This window comes from Puma concolor, chromosome C1, assembly GCF_028749965.1.
Source record: "Puma concolor isolate L17-30 chromosome C1, mPumCon1.1.hap2, whole genome shotgun sequence".
Lineage (NCBI taxonomy): Eukaryota > Metazoa > Chordata > Mammalia > Carnivora > Felidae > Puma > Puma concolor.
The window spans coordinates 220649426-220675936 of NC_141674.1; the positions used below are offsets into that span (position 1 = coordinate 220649426).

Below are 26511 nucleotides of genomic sequence, written 5' to 3' on the forward strand. Positions count from 1 at the left end.
TACCTGTTTTTTTTTTTTTTTTTTTTTGCCTTGTTTTGGAAAAAGAAAAGTTTTTGTCCTATTTTTTATTTTTATTACCCCATTTTCCTAGACCTGTCTAGTTTGAAAGTTATGCTTTCAAACTATGGTCGTTATTTTATTTTATTATTTTATTTTTTTTTAATTTTTTATTTTTTTCAACGTTTATTTATTTTTGGGACAGAGAGAGACAGAGCATGAACGGGGGAGGGGCAGAGAGAGAGGGAGACACAGAATCGGAAACAGGCTCCAGGCTCCGAGCCATCAGCCCAGAGCCTGACGCGGGGCTCGAACTCACGGACCGCGAGATCGTGACCTGGCTGAAGTCGGACGCTTAACCGACTGCGCCACCCAGGCGCCCCAATGGTCGTTATTTTAATAGTTACTTTAGCTACTTTAAACTCCTTCGAGTTTACAAAGTCTAAGATTAATCCGTATCTTTAGCTTCCTTCCAACAATACGAGGATACCCCTGGCTAATATGATGTAGTACCTCGTGTTTTAAGTTTCTTTTAATTAAATTTTTTTCATTTTATTTATTTATTTATTTATTTATTTATTTATTTATTTATTTAAATGTTTATTCATTTTTGAAAGACAGAGAGAGACAGAGCACAAGCAAGGGTGGGGCAGAGAGAAAGGGGGACACAGAATCCGAAGCGGGCTCCAGGCTCTGAGCCGTCAGAACCAGAGCGCGACATGGGGCTCGAACTCACGAACTGCGAGATCATGACCTGAGTGGAAGTCTGATGCTCAACCGACTGAACCACCCAGGCGCCCCTAAAAAATTTTTTTTAACGTTTATTAATTTTTGAGAGAGAGAGAGAGAGACAGAGCATGAGCAGTGGAGGGGCGGAGAGAGAGAAGGAGACACAGAATCCCAATCAGGCTCCAGGCTCTGAGCTGTCGGCACAGAGCCCAACTCGGGGCCTGATCCCACCACCCTGGGATCATGACCTGAGCCCAAACCAAGAGTTGGAGGCTTGACGGTCTGAGCCGCCCAGGCGCCGCCCCAGCCCTGTGTTTCGATTTTGCCTGTTTTTTTTTAGTTTGCGAATTGTTTTATTGTTGCTTATCTGGGCAGCCAACTCTCTCAGAATGTATTCACCTATTTACCAATGTCTGCTCGTCATTCTGTCGTGCATCTCAGACTTCCATCCGGGATCCTTCTCCTTCTTTCTAAAACTGATCGATCGCTCAGAAGTCTCCTGAAGGAACACGTGAAGCAGCCAGCGGACCTGTGTGCACAAAGCTGTGCGAGCAGCCTTGAGACTTGCCTGGACAGTGAGTCTATGGAAACCGTCCGCCCTCGGCCAACCTGCCTTCCTCCGGTGGCAGGGGCCACACGCCCAGCTCAGCCTGAGGCCCCAGGTCATGGCATCCCCACCTCTGGGGCTGCGGGCGGCCTTCGCCAGCCCCCTGCCTCTGCAAGGAGTTGTGCTCAAGCTGGTACTTAAACTAAACAGACTTCCTATAGGAAACACACACACACAATCACACGTCTGCTGACGTCGCTTTTATGGACATTTCCCCAAGAAATATTTCTCTCTGGAAAAATAAATTCACAGGATGTAATTAAAACCACTATATGTGTATGTTGGCCTGGGCGCTTCCTAAGTGCTTCACCAAATGGGCCACCAAATAAAGAAATAAAGGCTGGCTTTGTTCACGTCTAGGAACAATGATCTTTATTAATTGTAGCCCAGGGCATTCTTGGGTTACTTTACGCATTCAGAAGCAGCCAGCACGTGCCCTCGGTGCTGACCGCAGTGTGTCCACAGCTGCAGGGGACAGGGCGCGGGTGGCGCTGGGTCAACCGGATAGAGGCAACTGAAGGTTGAATGGCAGGTACTTTCTGGCTGTGACCTTTGAGAAAAGAATATCGCTGTCTCGTCTTCAAACATCAGAAAAGTTTCTGAAAATCAAAATCAAAAAATTTCTGAAAGAAAGTTACCGAAGCAACGTGCTTTTGCGTGACGTGGCAGAAAGGGGCTATGTGGCTGCGTTGTCTTCCGTGGCCCTCTTGCTCTGCCCCTTTATCTACTTCTTTTGGGGGACCTCCCGGGCCCTGGGGCGGGGACCCAGCTCTGGGCCTGGCACCGGCCCCTGTGGTGGGCACGGGGCCACAGGATGGCACTCAGAGTATTCCCTGGCATGGAGGAAGCATGAGGGCTGAGAGGCTGTTTTCTCGCAGTTGCTGAACGAGGTGTTTGAAGGTCGATGGTGACGCCACGCAGAGGAAACTGTCACAGTGGAGGCTGCACCCAGAGCAAAACAACTCTAAAGATTGATGACACTTGGGGCCAGACTTTGGGTTCCAGGATCCAGCTGTGCCTGAAGACCATCCCACCTTGGACACCCCTGTTCTATAGACGTCTTAGTGGGTGTTCAGTTTTGTCAGCTTGGCTAGGTCGTGGTGCCCAGTTGTTTGGTCAAACAGCAGTCCAGATGTGCGGTGAAGGTATTTTGCAAATGGAATTAACATCCACAATCAGCTGTCTTTAAATTAACATTACCCTTAATAATCCGGGTGGGCCTCATCTAATCAGGTGAAGGCCTTAATGGCAAAAATAGGTTTCTCTGAAAAAAAAGCAGTTCTGCCTCAAGACTGCAGCATACAGACTCTGGGTTTCCAGGCTGCCAGGCTGCCCTATGGATTTTGGACTCAAGACTACAACATCAGCTCTTGTCTGAGTTTTCAGCCTGCTGGCCTGGATTTCAGACTTGCCAGCCTTCACAATCACATGAGCCAGTTCCTTAAAATAAACCTCTTTGTGTGTGTGTGTGTGTGTGTGTGTGTGTGTGTGTGTGTGCGTGTGTAGTAATAGACACGTATAAATGCACATACACACATACACACACATACACACACACACACATCCTATTGGTTCTGTGTCTCTGGAGAACCCTGACTGATACAGAGGGCTTCCCAGGGCAGACCCTAAAGTGTGTTCCGGAGATTAAGCATGGGCTCCCAGGGGAGTGGAGCAGGCAGTGGCAGGGGACAGGGAAGGGGGGACGCAGGTGGAATGTGATTTCAGGCATCGGCAGGAACCAAACCGTGGGAGGCTCGGAGTGGGAATCCTGCCTCCGGCAAGGGGTATAACTTCCACGTATTTCTTTGTCTCTTGCCTCTTTGCAGAATGGTGGCTGCGGGCATGAACAGTGCCTGCTACAATGGGATAGATGCTTCTGTCCCTACTGGTTTGAGTTGAGACCCTCATTAGCAATGGGGAGTCCTGACAAGTCACCCACGGGCTGTGTGAATGAGGGGAACCGAACCGCCTTCCCAAAGACCGTGGCAGAAACTCGTAATCATCCAAGTGGCCAGACTCTGCTGGTCGATACAGGCTTAGAGCAGGGGCTCTGGGGCCAGAGGACCCTGACCCTGGCCCACTGGCTGTCCAGGGCTCTGTCTGCAGAATGTGAACCGAGAGACCCATGGTGGAGGTGAATGCCTGAGCTGATGGTCGCGAAGGGTCAGGCTGGAGTTTCTGTCTCTGAGACCAACGACCAGTCACAGGGGGAGGGGCTGAAGCTCAGAGAGGACCAAGGAAACCCATCTGCGGAGAGGGGTAGAGGAGAGGCTGGCAAGCTGAGAGAGGGAGGGTGAGACACACGGGGTGCTAGAGGGAGAGAGTCAGGGACAGTGACACATCGGGGCAGAGCAAGACCGAGGTTCAGGGAAACAGAGGCAGAGATGGAGAGACAGAGTGATGGGGAGAGATGGACGGAAAGGCGGAGAGAGCGACTGAATTATCTAAAATAGCGGCAGCGATATACGTCCCTCCCCCACTGCCGTCCTTGCTTTGGAAACGACATTGACATTCCTTATCGAGAGGTGGGCAAGGTCTCTCCCTCTCTGTGGACACTCCCCTGGGAATCCAGCCCTCATATTGTGAGGAGCCCAAGCCCACAGGGAGGCCACATGTCGTGCTCTGATGGAACCAGCCTGGGAGCCGGCGCCCCTCAGACGCCCCCAGCCCCAGCCTTTGAACTCCCAGCTGAGGCCTCGGACATCGTGAGGCAGAGGAAAGCCTTTCCTGCTATGCCCCATCCAAGTGCTTGGCCCACGGACACCCTGGGAGATGACCCAGGATCGCTGTCCTTGGAAGCCGCTAAGTTCTCGCTTAACTGGTGACGGATGAGGAGAGAGAGAAGGGGCACAAAGGGAAAGAGACAGGCAGAGATAAATACAGAGACCCGTACCCGAGCAGGCTGCAAGAGAGAAACACAACAAGAGTCAGAGAAGCTTCTGAGTCCAGTGCAGCCAGCCTTTCTAGGCCACCTTTTGTCCCCAAGCCAAACTGAAGACTCCTTTGGACCAAAAGCAGCTTCCGTGGGCCTGGTCTGTGTCTGTTGGCCACCGGGCCTCTCGCAGGAATGAACGCAACCTTCCAGCGCCCCACGCTGCCCAGCCCACGGGACACAGGTGTTTTCTGTCCTCTGGGCTCCGGCTGGGCTGGTGTGGGTGGCGTGGGGTCACCCCGGGTCTCCTTGGAGTCCTGCATGCGTTTCCTCCTCGTCCCTCTGCACACGGCAGCCAGTGTGCCCCTTGTCAAACCTGATCCGATCCCTGTACCCCGAAGCCTTCCCTGTGACACCAGGGGAGGCCCGGTCAGTAAGCCGGCCCCTCCCTGGCCTTCACCCCACTGCCCAACTGCCCGTTCCCCGGACTTCTCTTCGTGGTTAACTTTCCGCCCTTCTCTGCCTCCTGCAGAAGCCTCCCTGCGCCCCAGCCCTGCTCTGTCCCTCACAGCCCTCGCTCAGCCTGTGATTTGTGATTCTGGCTCCATTTACTGGGGGTATTCATTGCTTGCAGCCACCCCCATAAGTCACCACACACTCAGTGGCTTAAAAACGCAGAAATGTATTCTCGCACAGTTTGGAGGCCAGGGGTCTGAAATCGAGCCCCATTCCTCCTGGGGCTTCCAGGGGCAGGTCCTTCCGGTCTCTTCCGGCTCCTGATGGCCCCCGGCTTCCTTAGCTTGTGGCCACATCCTCCAATCTCTGCCTCCTTCTCATGTGGCTTCTCCCTGTGTGTCTGAGTCTCCAATCTCCCTCTGCCCTTCTCCTATCAAGACACTTGTCATTGGGCTAAGGGCCTAGACTGAGTCCAGGGCCCTGAGATCATTGCCCGGATTTCATCTGCAAAACCCTTTTTCCGAACAAAGTTGTGCTGTCCGGTTTCAGAGGTTGGGAGGTGGGCTTCTGCTTCTGGGGGGGGGGCCACCGCGCACCCCGCCACATTGGGCCACAGGTGCCGTGGGCCAGGGCCGGGGCCGCTCACCCCTGCACGCGGGACCACGCACAGCGCCTGGACGAGGACGCTTGTTAGCTCTGGTCGATGAATGACTTTATCCGTTTGTTCAATAACAAGTGCTGGGCAGCTCCCGTGAGAGAATCAAAATATTTGTCGGACCAGAGGCAGCTTTCGAGGAAGCTCCGTGGCCGCCAGCAGAGATAACACGGCTCTGAGTCCAGGTGGGAAGAGATAAACGAGGCGGATGTGTGCGTGGGGGCTGGCGGGGAGCCCAGGCGCCCCCGAGAGGCTCGGGTGGGGGCAGGGAGGCATCCGGGGAGCTGGAGAAACACGTCGCCCTGGGCTGCTTTGTGGGGGGCCGGCAGGGTCCGGGTCGTGCAGACACTGGCTTCTGGATGTGTCCTGGGAGCTGCCCGAGGGAGGAGGCTGGGGTGAAGGGCCCCACGTGTCCAGCGAAGGAACACGTGGGAGTTCCCAGGATGTCATAGGAATTGTCAGCCCACATGACAGAGCCGGAATCTCAGCTACTTTCTCTGCAGGGAAAATTGACCTGGTGGCGAGGGGGGGAGGCAGTTCAGGGCAGGGCGACGGACAGCAATTCCAGGGCTGGGGGAGGGGCCCAACTCACTCTGGTTTTAAAACCGGGAGTCCTGCGTTCGGGAACCCCCTTGGTCGGGGGCGCAGCAGGAGGGTTGGTCCCCTAGGACTGGGCGGGTCGTCCCTGAGTCTGTGGGCTCTGCCGTGAGTCACTACCCCCTGCAGACTCAGGCACAGGCTTTCCTGCGTCTGGAGGCCTGGGGCTGAGATTTCCTCGCCAAGCCCCAGAATCTCCCTCCCCCTCCCTGTGACGGGAGCACGGCAGGTGCTTAGGCAGGTGGTGAAAGGAGAAGATGGAGGACACGTGGTCTCGCTGCCACCTGTGGGGACACACACCTCAGCAGGTCAGCCCGGGGCTCCACGCTGTCCTCGGCCATCTCCTGCCCGGGAGAGTGGGTGTGTGAAGAGGCATTGTCGGCCACACTGACCGCTCCCCACCCTTCTCCACTGCCTTTCCCTGCCCCAGCCTGGCTGGAGGCCTGCTGGGACACTGCCTCTGACTTGCTTTGACCCTTGCTTCCCTCCCAGCCTGGGCAGAGAAGGAGGATGGGTCCCCAACCCGGGATGCAGTGTGGGAGAAGGGGGGCCTGGCCTGAGGCTCCTGGGAGGAGATGCCCCAAATGCAGGCCCAAAGGGTCCCCAGAACCAGGAAAGCTGCCCTCTCCCACCCTATCGTTTGGTGATTTACTGCCTGTTCCCGGAGCTGGGCGGTGGGGATCGAGCTGCCAGTACCACCGAGCCCGGGGCCAGGGTCCTCACCACATGCAGCTGTGGGGCTCAGGCTTCTAGCCACTGGGAGCACTAGCAGTGTTTTGGGAGGAGGGGAAGGGACAGGAGCGGGGACGAGGGGCCCCAGCCCAGACCTCCTGAGCCAGAAAGCTATCGTTGGACATTTTTGCTATAAAGATGATGCCTGATGAGTAGCACCATAGCTAAATCTCTCACACATCTGGTTACTTCCCTAGAATAAATGCCTAGAAGAGGAATTTCTGATCAAGGATTATGCCAAGCTGTCCTCCAGGAAGACTGGGCTAGACTTCAAGGAGGGCTCATCCTGGGGACAGTGGGCATTTTGTTCTGGGGACATAGATGGGTGGGCTGCTGTGGGGGTGGCCTGAGCTGTCAGATGGCAACAGGAGGCCGTGGGTGATCTTAGGGTGGGAGGAAGCAGTGGGTGTGGGAGAATGTGAGGGTGCTGCTGGGACTCGGAGGGGGGCAGACACAGCCCCCACTGTGCCTGGGGTGGCACCGGCCCCGTGTCCATGGGCTGGCATACCCCGCGAGCCCACGCTTGGGCTGGCACTGGCAAACTCTGTTGGTTATAGATTACGCGAGCTGAATTACTCCCATCTGCAGAATTCACTGATCATCCTCTTGTTGGTGGGTGTTCGGGGCTTAAAAGACCTGGAGGAAGTGGGCCCTGGAGAGAGGTGAGGCCTGAGGAGAGCGGCCCCGGGGGTGCCGAGCGCCGTCTCAGCCACTGTGTGCTTTGGGAATGGCACCAGGCCCCTTAACCTCAGGCTCCTGAAAAACGGGAGGGTTCATGCCTCTTCCAGCGCCTGCTGGCATTGACCGTACCGTCCTCGCCTGGTGGGCGCTTAGGAGGAGGGGTGGGAGGCCATGAATGGAGTGGGGCCTCAGATCTTTCTCAAGAAGAGACAGGATTCCGAGGGCAACATCAAAGCCAGGCCTAGGCACAGAGTGACGCTCTGCTCTGGCCACTTAACCCCTAGATACAAAGGCACTGATGCCTGGGGACCGGGAAGGCAGCACTGCTGAAGGTGGTTGGGACAGGGCTGCACATTAGAATCACCTGAGCCTCAAAAATCGTGAAGGCCCAGGCCATACTTCAGACCATCTGCATCAGGACCTCTGGGGTGGGGGTAAGTGGGGCCAGCCTTCCTTTTTTTTTTTTTTTTTAAATGATGGTAACATTTAGGGGTGCCTGGGGGGGCTCAGTCGGTTGAGCTTCCGACTTCGGCTCAGGTCATGATCTCACGGCTCGTGGGTTTGAGCCCCGCGTCGGGCTCTGTGCTGACAGCTCAGAGCCTGGAGCCTGCTTCCAATTCTGCGTCTCCCTCTCTCTCTCTGCCCCTAACACACTTCAATTCTGTTTCTGTCTCTCTCAAAAATAAATAAACATTAAAAAAAAATTGTGGTAACTTATACATCATAGACTTTATGATTTTAAATGTTCCCCCCCCCCCAAGTTTATCCTGTGAGGGAAAGAGAGAGCAAGCATGCACATGTGAGCGGGGGAGAGGCAGAGAGCTAGGGAGGAAGAGAGAATCCCAAGCAGTCTCCGCATTGTCAGCATGGAGCCCCCTATTCGGGGCTTGAACTTATGAACCGTGAGATCATGATCTGAGCCCAAATCAAGAGTCAGACGCTTAACCAACTGAGCCACCCAGGCACACGTACTTAACTTTTTTAAAGCGTACAGTTCAACAGTGTTATGTGCATTCACACTGTTGTGTGATTGATCCGTGGTCAATCTCCAGAACTTTATCATCTTCACAGACTCAAACTGTGCCCTTTAAACAAATCCCCATTCTCCCCGCCCCCAGCCGCTGGCTCCACTGTGCTGTTTTCCTTCTCTAAAGAATTTGACTCCTCCAGGGACCTCACACAAGTGGAATCATACAGCATTTGTCCTTTTGTGAATGGCTTATTTCACTTAGCATGAGGTCCTCAAGGTTCATCCATGTCGTAGAATGTCCTTCCTAACATGCATATCATTCCATTGTATGACCAGACCACACTCTATCTATTCCAGCGCTGAGGGACACTTGGGTTGTTTCTGTGATTCCGGACCCAGTGGGCTGGGCACACCCCTGGTTCCCGGCGGTGCAGCACCAAGGGCGTCACCCCCAACCCTCTGCCAGGGGTGCTGTCTGCTGTTATCAAGTCCAAACAGCATTGCAGGAAGCCCTCTTCCCCCACCAAACACCCCCGCGGGCCTGCCAGGTCTGCGGCCAAGGGAATCCGAGCTCCAGAACCACGCTCAATACACACATTGACTGTACTGACAACGTTGCAAGAAGCGAGAGCGCAGAAGTTATTCCTTTGTTCACTAATTTATTCAATAAATGCTTTGTGTCAGGCAGTCAATAAATGCTACAATTTAATAGACGAGAGCCCCGCCCTCACAGAAAGCATTCTGGGGTGCCTTCTGCTAGTAGCACATTGATACATGCACCCCGTAGTGGCGCCCGGCCAACAGAACCGGCCGCGGGGAACCGAGCTGGAAGTCCGGCACCTTCGCATCCACGTTCTCCAGGGGCTGCTCCGGAGCGGGCCGCTGCTGCCCACGCAGGCCTTCTTTAACCCGCACTCCCGGGAGCGCGCCGTCAGCCCCGCACAAACCCGATTCCCACCAGCCTCCCGACCCGCCCGTGGTCTCGCAGACACCCGCGAGCACAAGGCCACGCCCCCTACCGGGGGCGGGGATGGGGCCGCCCAACCAGCGCTCGCGGGAGAGCGCTAGGCTCCGCCCCCAGGTGAACTTGTTTTTCCAGACCGCTCCACTTTCGTGCAGAAACCGCCGCACCGCCAGGCCCAACGGCGCGCACCCCCGACAGGCCGCGCCCCCGGACAGCCAGCGCCCCGCTGCCGGCGCTCGTTGGGCCTCGCGTCGGGACGGGAGGCGTCGGGACCGGAGGCCGGAGCCCCACTCGGAAGCCCGCGAGGGAGGTGCGCGCTCGCCGGAAGCCGCGCCCCCGACGCGGCCCACCTGCCCGCGGCGCCGGAAGTGGCTGTGGCCGCTCTGCTTCCGGTCGGCGGGGCGCTCTCGGTTCGGGGCTGCTGACCGGGGGAAGTCGGGAGCGCCCATGGCGGAGGGCGGCGGCCCCCACGGGCGGGCCGGGCCGGGGCCCGCAGGTAACGTGCGCGCCGCCGCCGGGCCGCGGGGGCGGTGGGGCAGCGGAGGGCAGGGTCCGGCGTCCCCGCGGGGGGGACGCGGCGGCCGCGCCCGGGCCGTGCTTCCTCGTCCCCCGCCGGCCGGGCCCACGCAGCCGCGCCCTGCCGCCGGGGGCGGGTCAGCGCGGCTCTCGGTGCGGGGCGGCCCGGCCGCTGCGTGTGCCCGCTCCTCGGCCTCGCGTGGACGTCCTCGCGCCGGAGTTACTGTCCTGTGGAACTTGCTTTTCTAACTGCCGGCTCCTGAGCCGGTGGGGATTTGATAGGACCCCAACTGTAACCGTAGGACATGGATCATCTCCCAGCTCCGAACGCACGGGTCAGGAAAGCCCCCAGAGGCCAGCCCCTCCGGAGGGCAGGTGTCTTTTTCTCCGCCCCGCCACCCACGGCTTGCCTGGGGAGGTACATCACACGCACAGGCAAGGGACAGCGATAACACCGTCCCCAGCGAGCTCTTCGTGACACAGCATGTCCAGGGGCCCACCGGCAGAGGAGGCAGCTAGGAAGGCTCACGGCGACCTCCCACAATGGCCCTCAGACTTAGGGTTTCCACCTTGAGACCCTCCTCCTAAGCACAGGAGAGGAGAGGTTCGCCCTAACCTGTGGCGGGATTTCCTCCGTGTTGGTTGTCTGGGTTTGCCCTGCCTACCGAGTGCTTCTGTGTGCTCTGCACTTTACGGGTTCGTCTCCCAAGAGTTTCTTACACCTGGAGACTGGCTCAAGTGGGCCTTTTCATCCCTCCATTCTTCCACCAGACGTTTATCGAGGAACTCCTGCAGGCCAGACCTTGCCTGGGCGGGGGACAGCCCAGCGAACCGGGGCAGGTCAGACAAAGCGCCTTCCATCCTGAGATTCGGTTGATACTGACTTTGACCCCAGGTATCAGGACTTTGGTGCCTGGGCTGTCATTTCAGCCTGAGGGAGAGGAATGGGCTGAGAGGAGGCCTGAGGGCCCCTTCCCAGTAGGGACGGGAGCCGTGTGGAAGAAAGGCTGCTCTGCCCCTGTATACAGGGCTCTTTTGTATCTGTGCAGTGCTGTTTTGTTATTTAGAGTGTTGCAGGCCCGGGAGTGGAGGGGCCGCGGACATTTCCAGTGAAGGTCTAAGTGCTCTGCGGAGTAATTGCGTTGACAGTGGAGAAGCTGATCAGAAAAGCACAAACTTGAAGTTATCCTGGGATCTGGAGCTGGGGAAGAGGAGGCTGCACTGAGCTGGGCCAGGGAGCGGGTTGAAAAGCGGCCAGCGAGGGGAGGCCGGAGAAGAACCTAGCAAAAGTCCATGGCCCCCCACTTAACCTGTCAGGCTTTGTTCTATGTTTTCTGCATCTTACCCCCTCCTGCTTTGAACTCTTTCACTCTGTGGGGTGAGACTGTGGATAACTGCAGTGGAGGTGAGTTTGGGGCGGCCCTAAGGGTTCCTTGGGGCCTGCCTCTTGATCTGCCACAGGTGTTGTGGGATCAGCTTGAGGGACCCATGTGTTTGTGAACCCTTGCTGCCCTGCCCATCTGCCAATGATCCGTTGAGTCCTGAAGGGCAAGGAAACATTCGTCACCCCCACTGTGCCAGGGCCAAGCCTTGTATACAGTAGGTGTTCAAAAGAGATACGGTTTGAATATAAAAACCAACTTCATCATTGGAAGGAGTGCACCTGCGGAGGGGTGACCTTCTGTGCCTGGTCGCATGCTGGAACAGGGTGGCAAGGCAGGAACTTGAATGCAGGGAGCCGAGTTCGTGCGCTTTCCTTACGCCCCTCCCTGTCTGTGATGTTGTATGCAGAACTCTTGATTATCTGGAGATTATTTCTGAGCTCTAGTGTCAGGTGAAAAATGCGAGAATTTGCAAGTAGGTATCTGATTTTACAAATTTGTTGACTACTATAGTCCGTTCAGGCTATAACAGAATACCATATACTACCGGATGGCTTAAAAGCAATAGAGATTTATTTTTCTTAGCTCTGATGGTTGGGAAGTCCAAGACCAAGGCCCCAGCGGATTCTTTGGGGGAGGCCTGCTTCTTGGTTCATAGACAGCAGCAGTGCCTTGTCCTCACGTGGTGGGGGGTGAGCGGGAGCTCTCTGGGGGTCTCTCTTAATAATGGCATTAATCTCATTCATGAAGGTTCTGCTCTCATGAGCCAGTCACCTACAAAGTCACTACCTCTTCAAACCATCACCTTGGGGGTTAAGATTCCAACATTATTTTTGGGGGAGACACAAGCGTTCAGTCGATAGCAACTACTCTTTCTATCCCTTACAGATTTTGATACCCATTTATCTTTATATTAAGGTCTTTCCTGAGCAGTGGATTCTGTTTATGTTTTTATTCTGATGACAAATAATCAGTTCTGTTAACTAACTGGTAGGGTAGATTTCGTGTCATATGTGCTGAAAAAAAATGATTCCCATTCCTATTTCCAGATAAACTTTTATGATATTTGTGTTGCATATAAGAACCCCGAAGATGGGGCACCTGGGTGGCTCAGCCGGTTAAGCGTCTGACTCTTGTTTTGGCTCAGGTCATGATGTCACGGGTTTGTGAGCCTGCTTGGGATTCTCTACCCCTCTCCGCTGGCATGCTCTCTTTCTCAAAATAAGTAAATAAACATTAAAAGAATAAATACCCCCCCCCCCAAGAGATTTGTTAAACCTCTTCATTTATGTGGTACCATTTAAAAGTTTCCTAGCATCGGGGCGCCTGGGTGGCTCGGTCGGTTAAGCATCTGACTTCGGCTCAGGTCATGATCTCACGGTCCGTGATTTCGAGCCCCGCGTCGGGCTCTGTGCTGACCGCTCAGAGCCTGGAGCCTGTTTTGGATTCTGTGTCTCTCTCTCTCTCTGCCCCTCCCCTGTTCATGCTCTGTCTCTCTCTGTCTCAAAAATAAATAAACGTTAAAAAAAATATTAAAAAAAAATTAAAAATAAAAAAAAAAATAAAAGTTTCCTAGCATCGACTCTTAACCCGGGTGCATGGTATGTGCTCACCGCTTCTAGTCTTTGTTATTTTGCAGGTTTATAGTCTATTATGCGAGGCTGGCCTTCTATTTATATCCACATATTTTTAAATTTTCCTTCTTACCGAGGTGTAACTTATATTTAGTGAAGTGCCCCCATCTTAGGTTACCGGCTGGTGAGTTACTCACGTAGACTCCTCTGAGGTCATTACCCAGGTCAGCTTGTTACAAACAGCCGCATTTGTTTGGCTGTTGAATTTGCCAAGGGCAAGTGTCTTTCTGTAATTCAGAAGGTGATCCTATGGTTTCTTCCAATATTAAGACACTCCTACATTCCTGGGATAGGTAGAGTGATATTATGGTGGATTTAAAAAAAAATTTTTTTTAATGTTTATTTCTGAGACAGAGAGAGACAGAGCATGAGTGGGGGAGGGGCAGAGAGAGAGGGACACAGAATCCGAAGCAGGCTCCAGGCTCTGAGCTGTCAGCACAGAGCCCGACGTGGGGGTCGAACTCACAGACCGCGAGATCGTGACCTGAGCTGAAGTCGGAAGCTCAACCGACTGAGCCATCCAGGCGCCCCTATGGTGGATTTTTTGATACGTATTTTAAATTGAACCTTGCTAATATTTTATGTAGGATCTTCTGTATCCTTCAGTACGGTTGACTCCTTACCTCCCACCCCACCAGCGTTTTTAAAATTCTTGCCCTTGCCAGGTTTGGTGTCGGGAATGTGCTTCTTTCATTACGGGAAACTTTCTGTATTTCTCTGTTTTTCTGGAGCACGGGAATGATTCGTTCTTGAGCATTTGAGGGGTCCCGTAGCCAGAGGACAGAGGGCTCGCTGCAGATGGCGCCCCCTCCTGGCTGGTATTGGCAGGGTTTCCCCTGGCTGACAGGAGCCCCTCTCTTCAGTGCAGGTCCTAATCTGAAGGAGTGGCTGAGGGAGCAGTTTTGTGACCATCCGCTGGAGCACTGTGAGGACACAAGGCTCCATGATGCAGCCTACGTGGGGGACCTCCAGACCCTCAGGAGCCTGTTGCAAGAGGACAGCTACCGGAGGTGAGCGTCACTGTCCTGGGGCTGGCCCGGTGCTTGGGCCCCGTGGGTCTGCGCGGAGCTGAAGTGCATGATCCATGAGGGTCCATGTGACTCCCTGGTCTGCAGGTGAAGGCCCTGGTGCTTTCCAGGCCAGGGGGAGAAAGGAGACCGGGGAAGCATGGTCAGACTTGTAGGGAGACCTGAGTTCAAGTCTCGCTCTGTCATTGACCTTTATATTTCCTGGAAACTTCTGGCCCTCTCTGGTGTCAGTTTCCTTGATGGTAATCCTGATGGCAGCACTGTTACTCTCGTCAACAGTGGTCCTGTCCCCTTCCAAGTCTCTTGTGGCTCTTTTTTTTTTTTTTTTTTTAAATAGTTTTTATTTTTCTTAATTTTTTAAAGTAGGCTTCACACCCAGCACGGAGCCCAAGGAGGGGCTTGAACTCACGACCCTGAGATCAAGACCTGAGCTGAGATCAGGAGTTAGATGCTTAACCAGCTGAGCCACCCAGGCACCCCCAAGTCTTTCGTGGCCTTTTACCCTAAGCTGTATACATAAGTTCCCCTTTGTTATTTTCATTTGGTTACCCCTTGGTGGGCGTGGACTTCCTGATGTACCCCATTTATACATCACCCCTGATGTGCTCTCCTCTAGCTTCTCTGGTCCCCAGTTGTCTGCCTCCTGGGCCTGGGGCTCTGTCTCAGGTCAGGTGTCTCACCCTCCTGGGATCTGCTCTGTGCTCACTTTCTTATTCCCTCTGTCCATAGAGCTCTGCGTGTTGCCCGTCAGATCCTCCAACCCCGTCAGGCTCTTCCTTTGTAGCAGCAGGAGCGTTGATGTTACCTTTTTCCCACTGGGGACACCTGGGAGAGCGTAGAGTCTTCCTTGCCTCCGGGGGTTCTCTGTTTTGTGTGTCCAGGACTGGAGTCCCAGCTAGATTTGAAACTGACCTGCCACCGGAAACTCCTCATGCTCTGTGTTTCTGTTTCCCCTTCAGGGAAGTTGATAGAAGAAAAGCCTGCGTATGAGTGGTGAAATTAATGCCACATTTTATGATTAGCTCCCAAGAGAAGGATTTCTAACAATACAAGAGTAGGTTTCTTTTTCTACTTCTAATGTCTTAGCATTATTGTTCAGAATAGATAGCAGTATTAAAAAAAAAAGCTGTAAATATCTAGGAAGGATTATCATACAAAGACATCAGATGGATTCCACATGAATATTTAATATGAATGACTCAAGCCCAAAGAAACGCTTGAATTTGCAGAGGTAACAATAAAAACAATAGAATGAGACGGAGTTCAGCTGGGTCTTAGACAAGTGTTTTCATACTGCTTTTCCAAGTACTTTTTTTTCTTGTTTTATGTTGGGGTTTAGTAAATCTGTCTCGACGATATTTTCCTGTTGCTGTGTACTTCTCTGATGAGGAGTCCTTGGAGCATTCCTCGGTCTCCTTGGCTAGTGGAAGCCAGTGCGCCGAAGGAGGAGCCCCTGGCCCACTACGTATTTCCGCGTCACTGCTTCCGTGATCTGGATCACCAGGCTCTGGTCACAGCTGCCTCGGGAGCGTGAAGTGAACCGCGTCTTGATGGAGGACGTGGTGGGTCAGTGGACTGCATGGCCGTGGCACTCCTTGACAGGGAACCGTGGCCTGATTTTCCCTTTTGATGAGAGCTGAGTCTGGCCAGTTTCCCTCTGCTGATGTTGGCCAGGAGGGTAGCCCCGTGTGGCCTTAGTGATTCCTGCAGGCTGTGACTTGTGCTGTGTCACAGGTAGAGGGACCACAGCGGTCGCCTGGCTCCAGTGAGGATGCCGAGGCCCGACCTCAGGCCTTCACAGCTGGTAGCTGGTGAAAAGGGGCCTCGGGACCCTGACCCAGATTCCCAGCGAGTGTCCTGCTCTCCACCCCGCACTGACTCCCTGGGCAGACCCATCTACCCTTTGTGGAGCAGAGAGCTCTGGACCGAGAATCAGGAAATCTGAGATCTCAGCCCTAGTGCCCATCTGTCTGCCTGTGCCTCAGTTTCCTCTGCCGTGGAATGGGCCCTTCAGATCTGCTCTGCCACGTGCACGGATCCAGCATTTCATAAAACAACACACGTGGGGGCATTCTTAAAGCACAGGAGTGTCCGTCTGAAGAGGTTGCCCTCCTGCTGTCTGTTTCATGTAGGTACCAGTATGAGAGGAAGCCGAGCGGCTCGTCAGTTTTCCAGGCTGCCCCTCACAGCCTGGCTCCCCTATGTTCTTTCTTAGCCGCATCAACGAGAAGTCTGTCTGGTGCTGCGGCTGGCTGCCCTGCACACCGCTGAGGATCGCGGCCACTGCCGGCCATGGCAACTGTGTGGACTTCCTTATCCGGAAAGGGGCCGAGGTGGACCTCGTGGATGTAAAGGGACAGACCGCCCTGTACGTGGCTGTGGTGAACGGGCACCTGGAGAGCGCCCAGATCCTCCTGGAAGCCGGCGCCGACCCCAACGGAAGCCGGCACCACCGCAGCACCCCAGTCTACCACGCCTCGCGTGTGGGCAGGGCTGACATTCTGAAGGCCCTCATCAGGTCAGTACTGCGGAGGCCCGGCCACCCTTGTCCCGCATGGGTCCCTGCGGGGGGCGTGGCCCCATGGCTGCTAGTTCCTGTGGCCGTGTTCTCATTCCTTGTTGTCTGTATTTGCCTCTCTCTGTCTCACGTTAGGCTTGTTAAAAGATTTGTCTATTGTAGGTCTTTCTAAACCGCTCCTTCTTAGCTCTATCAGTTATTTTTGTGCTTACTGGTTAATTTGTTTTAATTTTTTCCCATTTGCCTTACTTTATTTTTCCCCAAACTTTTGCAATCGAATGATTATTTTTTTTCTTGAAGTGTCAACTTTCAAGATTATTAATTTGTCTTTGCCTATAGCTTCGGTCATATCTGCTAAGCTTTTTCCTCATTTTGAAATTGGTATTATTGAAGTCGCTCTCCTCTTTGTTCTTATGGCTATGGAGGAGAAGGGTTGAATACAACTTTTTATGAACCAATTGCATAGTATTGTGCACAGGTAATGTAGAGTGTGTAATTTGCATTGGGGGGATTCTTTTGAGTTTGTTATTTTTTTAATGTCGAACTACATTGTTGTGGTTGCTTGAACAAAGTACATGACCGTGGGTGTTTTATTTGCGTAGTACAGTATGGTAGCCTCAATTGTGTTTCATGGCCCCTCTTTTTTTCTTTCTTTTTCTTTTTCTTTTTCTTTTTTTTCTCTTTCTCTTTCTCTTTCTCTTTCTCTCTCTCTCTCTCTTTCTCTTTTTTTTTTTTTTTTTTACATTTTTAGCCATTGGATCTGCCACAAGTTTAGAGAAGTCTGTTGGTCTTTAATCAGTGTTGTGATTTGTCAGTGTCCCCTTTTATTTCTAGTATTTTTTGCTTCCTATGTTTTGATGCTAATTGAGCCCCTAGAAGTTCTTGCCTGTGGGTTGTATGCACATTATCGAAACCAAAGGTAACTATAGGTTTCACTGAAAGCTCATTTATATAGCATTCTGCCATTTAGTTTTACTCTGGGTTTAAGTGGTTCTTTGGGTGCTCACCTTTCTTCTTTGCATGTATGGGATTCTTTGTTTTTTTAATAGAGTTAACATTATTGCCATAGTTGATGTTAGGTCTGTGTCTGTCTTTTTGTTTTTTAGCTGTTCCTTAGTTTGTATCATGTTCCATGATCTGTATTTTCTTTGCTTTCTCTGTATTTTATTTTACTTAAAATTTTTAAAATTTTATTTAAAATTTTATTTTTGAGAGGGAGAACAACGGAGGAAGTGAGCAGGGGAGGGGCAGAGAGAGAGGGAGAGAGGGAGACACAGAATCTGAAGCAGGTTGTAGGCTCTGAGCTGTCAGCACAGAGCCTGATGCGGGGCTTGAACCCACAAACCACAGGATCATGACCTGAGCTGAAGTCGGACGCTTAACCGACTGAGCCACCCAGGCGCACCACTTTCTGTTACTTTACATGGTTTATGGTCTTATTTACTTACTTACTTGCTTAATTAACTTATTTATTTTTGGTCATATTTTAATTGTACTAATAGTTACCTTTTTAAAAAATCCGAACAAGATTACGTTTTCATATTTTGCCTCCAGTGACTTCTTTCTACCAAGGTGCCTTTTTCCGTGCCTTGCTCTGGAGGCATTTTGTTCTGCGGTTGGACAGAGTGTAGTTGAGGTAGCCAGTTTGCAGTGTGGAAAGGATTATAAGGGTCCCATTGTGCCAGGCCCCAGTGGGGGTGGTTCTGAGGAGCAGGAGGTCTGCCGTCCCCCATGCCCGGCACAGAATGTGGGTTTTGAACCAGGTACCGACAATATATTTACTCCATCAAAAAAAAATATTTTTAAGTGACCACGGAATTGGCTTTTGGAGAGACAAATGAGGGTAATGTGGTTGTTTTGCTAGAAGGTGATAAAGCTGTGATGCTTTTTGCCTTCTTTTTAAGGATTTTTAGCTTGATGATCTAAGCCACCTCAGTCCCCTGTCTTTGCATCTTGGAGAATGTTAGTCATTAATTTGGAAATATTCGTAAGATCGGTCAGTGAAATTGCATCTTGGTTCCAGAAATCCTTGAAGGCATCTCAGTCAGTTCATGATGCATACCTGCTTTGGGTTAGCTGCAGGCTCGTCCTTCAGAAGTCCACACACAGATGCTCTGTTTGAGAAAGTGTTACTGTTAGTGGACATCTCCTTCCCTCACTGGAGCCTAGGACGTTACTTTTACAATGAGGTACCAAGAGCATATAGTAAAAAGTTTTCTCTGAATTACCAGGTAATTGACTTACTGACTTGGAAAATAGGAACGGGGTGGTTCAGTTACTGAACAAGTAATACAATCTACATACAGTGTCAGCTCCTGCCTTGAGTCATTGTCCCTTATATGCAGGGCCCTTTGCTGTCACGTTGTAATTTGCTGTTTCTCTGCAAGTAAATTCCATTTTGTTGCTTTTAAATTCCCTTGATATATGTTGCTGATGGTTTTGTTTTTTTTTTTTTTTAAAAGGTAAGGAGTGCTGTTTCTGTATGTGCAAAAGTTATACTGATTCACTGAGTTGTCCCGGTGGAGCCTTGCCAGAATATTAAATGCAGGAGGGGAATTTTGGAAAATATTCAGGATTAAAATGAACTGGATCTTATCCAGTATGTTTTTATGAGGGGCTGTCTCTCCCGTAGCTCAGCTAATACCAGATTGTCCTATTGCCCAAAATTACAAACAGTTTGGAACACCTATCCCTAAGAAAAGGAGGGAAAAAAAAAAACCACCCTGTAAAATCGAGCTCTCTTTTTCTTAATTGATCGAGTGTGTGAAACGAAACACCAGCCTCTGCTTGGTTTGGTACGTGTTTTAGGATGTTTCCGTGGTCCAAGAGGATAGGCGATGTCTGCGTTTGTGGTGTCTGACGATGCTACGTGGCATCCGTGGGGCAGCGGATGGTCTTGTGAGCACATCAGCCTGTGTGCCCCTCCTTCCTCTTCCTTAGGCCTGTGCTGCCTGAGAGCAGAAGTGTCAGTTTCAGGGAGGAGTCCCTTCGGACACTCAGAACAGTGCTTAAGAGGCAGGTGATAGAACATAACTGCTGGCCAACCGTGGAGAACGATGCTGTTTCCCATGCCCTAGACCCTGCTCGTTGGCCCGTCGTCACTACTTTCCACGATTCCCTATTTTCAGTGACACGTGCTGATAGAGCCCGTGTGGCATTGCAGGGCTGTGTGGGGGAAGCTCAGAGAGGCAGGTGCTGACCCAGCTGGGAGCCGGGGAGTGCCTGCTGGGCGGGAATCTCACAGGGGTGAGGCTGGGCTCTTCTCATCACACCCTATCAGGTTGCACGCGATTGCACTTGTCCCGCTGGAGTTCGCTTGGATCTTTTGATTAAGGTGGCGTCTGTCACATTTCTCCACTGTAAAGCTATACTTTTTCCCCTCTGTAATTATTTAATTAGTAAGTATTTTGTGGAGGGGGTACCGTGAAACACGTGTTTATCCTATTTCTTATCAAATTTTTAGTGTATTCATTTATTTGTCTTAGACCTGTGGTTTCCCAGTGAGTCATAATCCCTTACTTTATTATTTTGATGCTCAGATTGTCTTAAATTTGGCTACAGGGAGCCCTGTCAAACTGGAACCCAGCTTTGTCCTTATGACCTGTCCCCCAACATCCTTTGAACAATTCCTTACTTTCTCCTATAACAATATATTCTAAGCTCATCTAGTACTGTGCCTGTCTTAGCTCTGGGATTAGAGATTTCTCCAAGGAGTCCTGGCTTCTTTTTAGTGGAGAATGGTGTTTAGAAGCCAAGATCTGGTTACTGGGAGTGTTTATTGCTTATGGGCTGTTCTTTTCGGGCTCTTGGACTGGACAGAGCTAAGGTTACTTATACACGTTTCTTTTCTATTTTATTTTATTTTATTTTATTTTATTTTATTTTATTTTATTTTATTTTATTTTATTTTTATTTTATTTTAATTTAATTTAATTTTTTATTTTATTTTATTTTTTATATTTAATTTTATTTTAATTTTATTTTTATTTTTAACATTTATTCATTTTTGAGAGACAGAGACTGAGCAGAGCAGAGGAGGGGTAGAGAGAGAGGGAGCCACAGAATCCAAAGCAGGCTCTAGGCTCTGAGCTGTCAGCATAGAGCCCGATGCGGGGCTCACACTCACCGTGAGATCATGACCTGAGCTGAAGTCGGAAGCTTAACCAACTGAGCCACCCAGGTGCCCCATACATATACACATTTCTGTCTGTATTTCTGTCTCTAAATACAGTGACAGTTGAGTTTACCCCAATACTTCTAATCCAATCTGGTACCACAGGGGTCATCTTACTTTTCTCCCTTTCCAGATTTATTATTGGCTTTTCTGACAGAGGCCTGGTTCCACTTATCCTTAACATATTTATTTATTTTGCCAGTCCCTCCATCTATAACCGATGTCTTAATGTTGCTGCCCCCTCCCACACATGCCTCCTCACCCCACGTGGGCTCTAACACCCTGTGCCAGGCAGTGTTTTTTAGCAGACGTCCTCTAAACTTTGCCAGGACACTGATAACCTGAGCCAGGCCACCCTTTGTGCTTTAATCAGTGGCCTCTGCTTAAAGTGACCTGGGTTGGTAGTTTGCACTTGGGCTGGGGGAACTCCAAATCCTGACAGTAAGTTGTGTATTTGGACTTCCCTGAGCGCAGTGACCAGGGCAGGTCCCTTGTGGGGACCCTGAAGACTGCCTTTGTAGAATGGTTTAGAGATGGGCCCTGCTGAAGATTGAGGCTTCTAGGTCTGGCCGCCCACGCACCCGTCCCGTGAGAGATGCATTTCCTCACGTCGGGGCTGTCACCGGGCCTCAGAAGAGAAGAGCTCGCGGACAGCCATAGGGTTAGCTCAGGGACTGCCGTGAGCATGCCCATCTGGGAGCGGGGGGTGTTGCATGAAGCTGTCCTACTGGCAAGCTGTGCTTCCTGTCTTGGGTTCTTCTAGGTGAATCTGATGCTGGGAGTGGTCTGGATCGTCTGGTTGTTTTGCAAAGAGGAGCCACCCTGCAGGCAGGATGTGATGGCACCAGGTGGCTACACAGTTGGGTTAAAGTGGTTTCTTTTGCTTTTAATTTTTGGGGATTGCTCTCTATTTAATTTGTTTCACGACATAGATTTAGCTGGTTCCAAAGTCAAATCTATAAAACAAAGTATATTTAAAAAGTCTAGCAACTTCTATGCTGGTCTCCTTCGACTCCCCTGTAGATGACCATTTAAAAACTTTTATGGTTTATTCCCCCTTGTTAAGTTGTAAGCCTAGTGTGGATATGTCTAGGAGTGTCATACACGTACATGTTGCAACCGCTTTCCCCCAGATAAACAGTAGCATACTACACACTTTGACTGTCCTGCCTTTCTCACTTGTGAAACGTATTCTGGAGGTCATTCCAGAGCAGTCTTTAGCGACACTCCTCACGCCTTTTCATTGTGGTACAGCGCGGCTTTATGCGGGTGGAGCACAGTGTGTTCAGCCGGTCTTCTGTTGAGGGACCTGTGGGTTGTTTCCTGCCTTCAGCCGTTATGGATGATGTTTCAGTGAATTGCGTGCATGCCTCTTTTCAGAATTGTGCAGATGTATCTTGGGAATAGACTCCCAAGAGTGTGATGGATGGGTCAGAGGGTAAATGCATATGTAACTTTGCCAGCTGTTGCCAAATTTCCTGCTGTAGGGACGGTTCCATTTTGTATTGCTGCCAGAACTGAACGAGACTTCTTGTTTCTTTAGAGCCTGGTCAATAAAATTTTGGGTTTATCCCCGTCTGATAGGTGAGAAGTGGTATCTCAGGGTAGTTTCTCTTGTTTTCTTTTTTTAAAAAATTTTTAAAGTTTCTTTTATTTACTTTGAGAGAGAGTGGGCACAAGCTGGGGAGGGGCAGAGAGAAGGAGAGACAGAATCTCAAGCAGGTTCCACACCATCAGCACAGAGTCCGACGTGGGGCTTGAACTCACAAACTGTGAGATCATGACCTGAGCCAAGATCAGGAGTCGGATACTTAACTGACTGTGCCACCCGGGCATCCCTAGTTTTTCTTTTTTTAAACTATAGATGACATAATGTTGTATTAATTTCAGGTGTAAAGGTAGTTTTAATTTGCATTTGTGTTATGAGCGAGGCTGAGCATCCTTTTATATGGCTAAGCCTCTCTAGCTCATTTCCAATAGAGCAGTTGATCTTTTCCGTTTATTAGCTCTTTATATATTAAGGATATTAATCCTTTGCAACATTCCCCTAATTTTGTACATACGGCTTTACTTTGCTTATGCTGGGTTTTTTTTTGCTACGTAAAAGTTTTTCTTTAATTTTCATGTTAAAAAGCTTTGCTTTTACATCTTTCCTTATTTGATCTTCCAAATGACCTTTATAATCAACTTCTATAACTCCAGGGATGTTACTATTATTTGTTTATATTTATAATGAACTTATTTAGTTCTCGAATGGGATTTTCATTTATGTAATAAACTTAGGGAAAATTGACCTCTTAATGTAGACCCTTCCTCGCCAAGGCAACGGTGGTGGGTCTTTTCATTTCTGAGAGCTACATGTGTGATGCCTTCAGCAGGATTTTATAACTTCCTTCATGCACATTTTAGACACGTACCGTTAGGTTTATGCTTAGATATCTCACTTTAATTTTGCTGTCATAAACGAGGTCTTTTCCGTTTTGTTTTTGAACTTGTTTTTGTTTGTATATATGAAGGCTGTTGGTTTTATAGCTTTATTAACGTACTTAATAAATTCTCTCATTGCTTATTGTATTTTTATTAATTATTCAGGACTTTCCAGACATAATCATACCTTCTGAAGATAGGGAAGGTTTTTCCTTTTCTTTCTCATCTTAAGTGGCTGATTGCTTTCTCTTGTCTGGTTGCGCTAACACTTTTGTTTGAAATGCCTGACTGATGGTAGGCAGGAGAGTGGGTCCGGGAGGAGAGCCGCCCCTGTTTGCCCCCCATTAGGTGAGACTCCGACATCTGGGTCTTGTCTGGAGAAGGAAATGTCCACCACTTCTTACTTTATTGAGTATTTACGAACCTGCATTAGTGTTGAGTTTTGTCACATGCCTTCAAGTTTTTTTTCCCACCTGTAGAGATAATCGTGGTTTCCCCCTTAGTTCTGTGAATATGATGGACTGTGTTAATGGAATTTCTAATACTGGAACTGCCCTTGCATTCTTGGAATAATCCTCATGAGGTCATGGTACGTTGCTTTTTTAATATACTTTTGGATTCTCTTTGCTAACATTTTATTGAAGGTTGTTAAATTGATATTCACGATTGAAATCGGTTGGTAGTTTGTCTTTGTGGTGGGGCCTTTGTCGGGTTTTGGGATTGTTTGGCCAATTTCATCAGATGACTTTGGAGTTTTTCCTTTTTTTTCCTTTGCTTTGAAGTAGCTGAAATAGCTGTGGGATTGTTGGCTCTTCAGAGGGTTTAGAGAGTTCCCTTGTAAATTTCTTGCGTGAGTGGATTCCAAGTTCTTAACCGCTGTCTTACCTTTGCTGGAAGTCACGAGACCCTTGTGATCTGTGGAGTCTCCTGTGCGGCCCCCCGGTGCTCACGGAGGTCAGGTTGTCTCCCGAGGGAAGACAACCGTGGGAAGCTGCTGTGGGAAGCTGCTGACTTGGGTCTGACTGTCCCTGTGCCTCCCCTGCAGGTACGGGGCTGACGTTGATGTCAACCACCACCTGACTCCTGACATCCGGCCCCCTTTCTCGCGGCGCCTCACCTCCCTGGTGGTCTGCCCCTTGTACATCAGCGCAGCCTACCACAACCTCCAGTGCTTCAAGCTGCTTCTCCAGGCGGGGGCGAACCCCGACTTCAACTGCAATGGCCCCGTCAACACGCAGGGCTTCTACAGGGGCTCCCCCGGCTGCGTCATGGATGCCGTCCTGCGCCACGGCTGCGAGGCCGCCTTCGTGAGCCTGCTCGTGGAGTTTGGAGCCAACCTGAGCCTGGTGACGTGGGACTCCTTGGGCCCAGAGTCGAGAGGCAGAAGGAAGGTAGACCCCGAGGCACTGCAGGTCTTTAAAGAGGCCAGAAGTAAGTGGCCTGACTTCCGTTCTGACTCGCAGGCTGTTTGGGTCAGTTGAAGGAGTCGAGTGGCAGGGATGAAAAAAGCCTCCAACTGAGCACTTAGTCAGAATCTTCAGTTGCGGCTAGGAATTTTCGAGAGTACTTCCAGATGGGTCTTTTCTTTTCAAATTCCTAGACACCAGGAGTCGATACAAAGACATCCGTGGAAGTGCGTGTTCTCAGAGTGCCTGAAATTATGTGCTCTTTACCCCTTTGCTCTGCTCTGTGGCCCCCCAGTTCTCTCTCTGACACACGGTTTTTAAATGTTGGCCTGACACCAGACTGCCGGCCCTGCCCCCTTCAGGGGTCCTCACCCCCTTCTTCGGTCCCACACAAATATGTTGTTTTTATTGTGTGGTACCTCTGATTTTTGTTAGGATAAAGCCCATCGTGCGCTTATTTCGGAAGAACGGTTTTGCTAACGAATTAACAAATCGATGGGCTGTTTGCAGTTGATCCGGGGCTTGGTCTTGTTGCCAGAGTCTGTCTCTGGGACTCAGAAATTGACCCTGTGCGCCTCTGCAGGCTGCTGCATGCCCTCTGCGACCTGCCCGCACCCGGCCTCATTCTCGCCTGGGTCTCGAGGGCATCTGGGTTGAATACCTTTGCCCCCACCCTTACCTCTCATAGAACTTTAGTTTGTTGTGTTTTTGTGGTTGGGGTTTCCGAAGGCTGTCATTAGAACCCGCTCCTGCCGGGGCTTCCCCGGAAGAGTTGGTCGGTGGTCAGCGGGAGCCACCCCAGGGGAGTGGAGCCTCCTGCGTCCTGCCTGCTCCACGGGGCAGAGCCGTGGCTGGGCTCTCCTGTCCCAGAGCAACATTGTGGGCCCGCACGCCTCACATACTGCTTGGCCTGTCTGTCCTGGCCCTCCTTGGAGTTTCTGGACTTGACTGAGAGCGGAGGCTGACTGCGCGCGTGTAGGTCAGTTGCTGACACCTGGCGGGGCCTTCTGTAGTCGGCCCTTGTTTCTCTCTAGGAAACGAAACACGGTCAAGGAGGGGCCGTCACGGTGAGCAGGTGCCCCGGGGAACGAAGCTCTCACCCCTTGGGCAGGCGGGGGAGGAGCAGGTGACAAGACCTTCCTCGCCAGGGACTTCCCTGTCCCCTGTGAAGCTGGGCAGTTGGCAGTGAGCATCAGTGCGTTCTGTCAGTCGCAGCCAGCCTTCCGTCTTCAGGCTTAGGAGAGGAATTAACCTCCCTCCCTCTCTGTCCCTCTCTTCCATGGCGTTCCAGGTGTCCCCAGGACCTTGCTGAACCTGTGCCGGGTGGCTGTGAGAAGAGCTCTTGGCAAATACCGACTCCATCTGATTCCCTCGCTGCCTCTGCCGGACCCCGTAAAAAAGTTTCTGCTCTACGAGTAGAGCTCAGATGCAGCGGTCGACTGCGCGAAGAGGAAGGTGACTGATGAAAGTGGACACCCGGTCCTGCCCCTGTGAACCAACCACCCCCTGTCCTCAGACCAAGTCCCATTTGGCTGTTGGTAAAGCAGAAACGGCCTTGTTCCCACGGCTTGTAACTCCATCTCGGGTGCTGGGGGCACTGGACAGTCCTTGGGTCATTGTCGGCTGAAAAGTTCATACAAAACCTAATTTCGCTCTTCCTCGGTATCTCTGTTTTGGATTCTCACAGTCGCATATTAACGAAATGGGCCGTGCCGCGTGTGCAAGGACGGGCTGAGGTTGGAGGCCTGCGGATAGCTAGCTCCGGCAGGGAGGACCGCTAGCACTTGCCAGAACTGTACTTCCGTTGATGTTTGTACTTCTCCATTCAGTTGTTTGATTCAGGCCTCCTAATGCCTAAAGGCGAGGAGAGTTTGGTGGAAAAGTAGAGCTCTGGAACGCAGTTCATGGACGTGCCGGGTTGTTTTCCCTGCCCCCGGGGTGGCCTGTGGCACCCGTCTACACCGGCCCTTCCTTGCCACTGGAGCGTTGTCTTCTTGTGGTGGCGGTGTCCTCCGTTAATTGCCCTCGCTGCACGAGGGTCCCCTGGCCTCACAGATCGGCTGTGTTGTCTCAGTGCTGCGTTTGCTCACCATCTAAAGAGGCACCTTCCGCAGCGCTGCCCCCGTCCTGATACCGACCGTGCCCGGCACTGCGCCACCGGGTCTC

The 26511-nt window shown here is 51.3% G+C and overlaps 1 protein-coding gene across 2 annotated transcripts; it reads left to right on the forward strand.

Annotated features, from left to right (window-relative positions):
- Positions 1 to 9578: 9578 nt before the first annotated feature.
- On the forward strand, positions 9579 to 26003 carry ASB1 (ankyrin repeat and SOCS box containing 1). 2 transcript variants are annotated; one of them, XM_086720103.1, is made up of 5 exons: positions 9579 to 9756; positions 13661 to 13802; positions 16036 to 16338; positions 23985 to 24370; positions 25637 to 26003. In XM_086720103.1, the coding sequence occupies exons 1-5, from the start codon at positions 9708 to 9710 to the stop codon at positions 25762 to 25764; spliced, it is 1008 nt and encodes a 335-aa protein (XP_086576229.1). In that variant the 5' UTR covers positions 9579 to 9707; the 3' UTR covers positions 25765 to 26003. The 2 variants fall into 2 exon arrangements, with proteins under 2 accessions (XP_086576229.1, XP_086576230.1); XM_086720104.1 differs by having other exon boundaries at positions 9600 to 9756; positions 13656 to 13802; positions 15953 to 16338.
- Positions 26004 to 26511: the final 508 nt, after the last annotated feature.

Excerpts from the sequence above, each read along its gene's own strand:
- ASB1 (XM_086720103.1), top strand. The coding sequence starts at position 9,708 with ATGGCGGAGGGCGGCGGCCCCCACGGGCGGGCCGGGCCGGGGCCCGCA. Across the intron at positions 16,339-23,984 it reads ATTCTGAAGGCCCTCATCAG|GTACGGGGCTGACGTTGATG; the intron begins GTCAGTACTGCG and ends CCTCCCCTGCAG. Across the intron at positions 24,371-25,636 it reads GGTCTTTAAAGAGGCCAGAA|GTGTCCCCAGGACCTTGCTG; the intron begins GTAAGTGGCCTG and ends ATGGCGTTCCAG.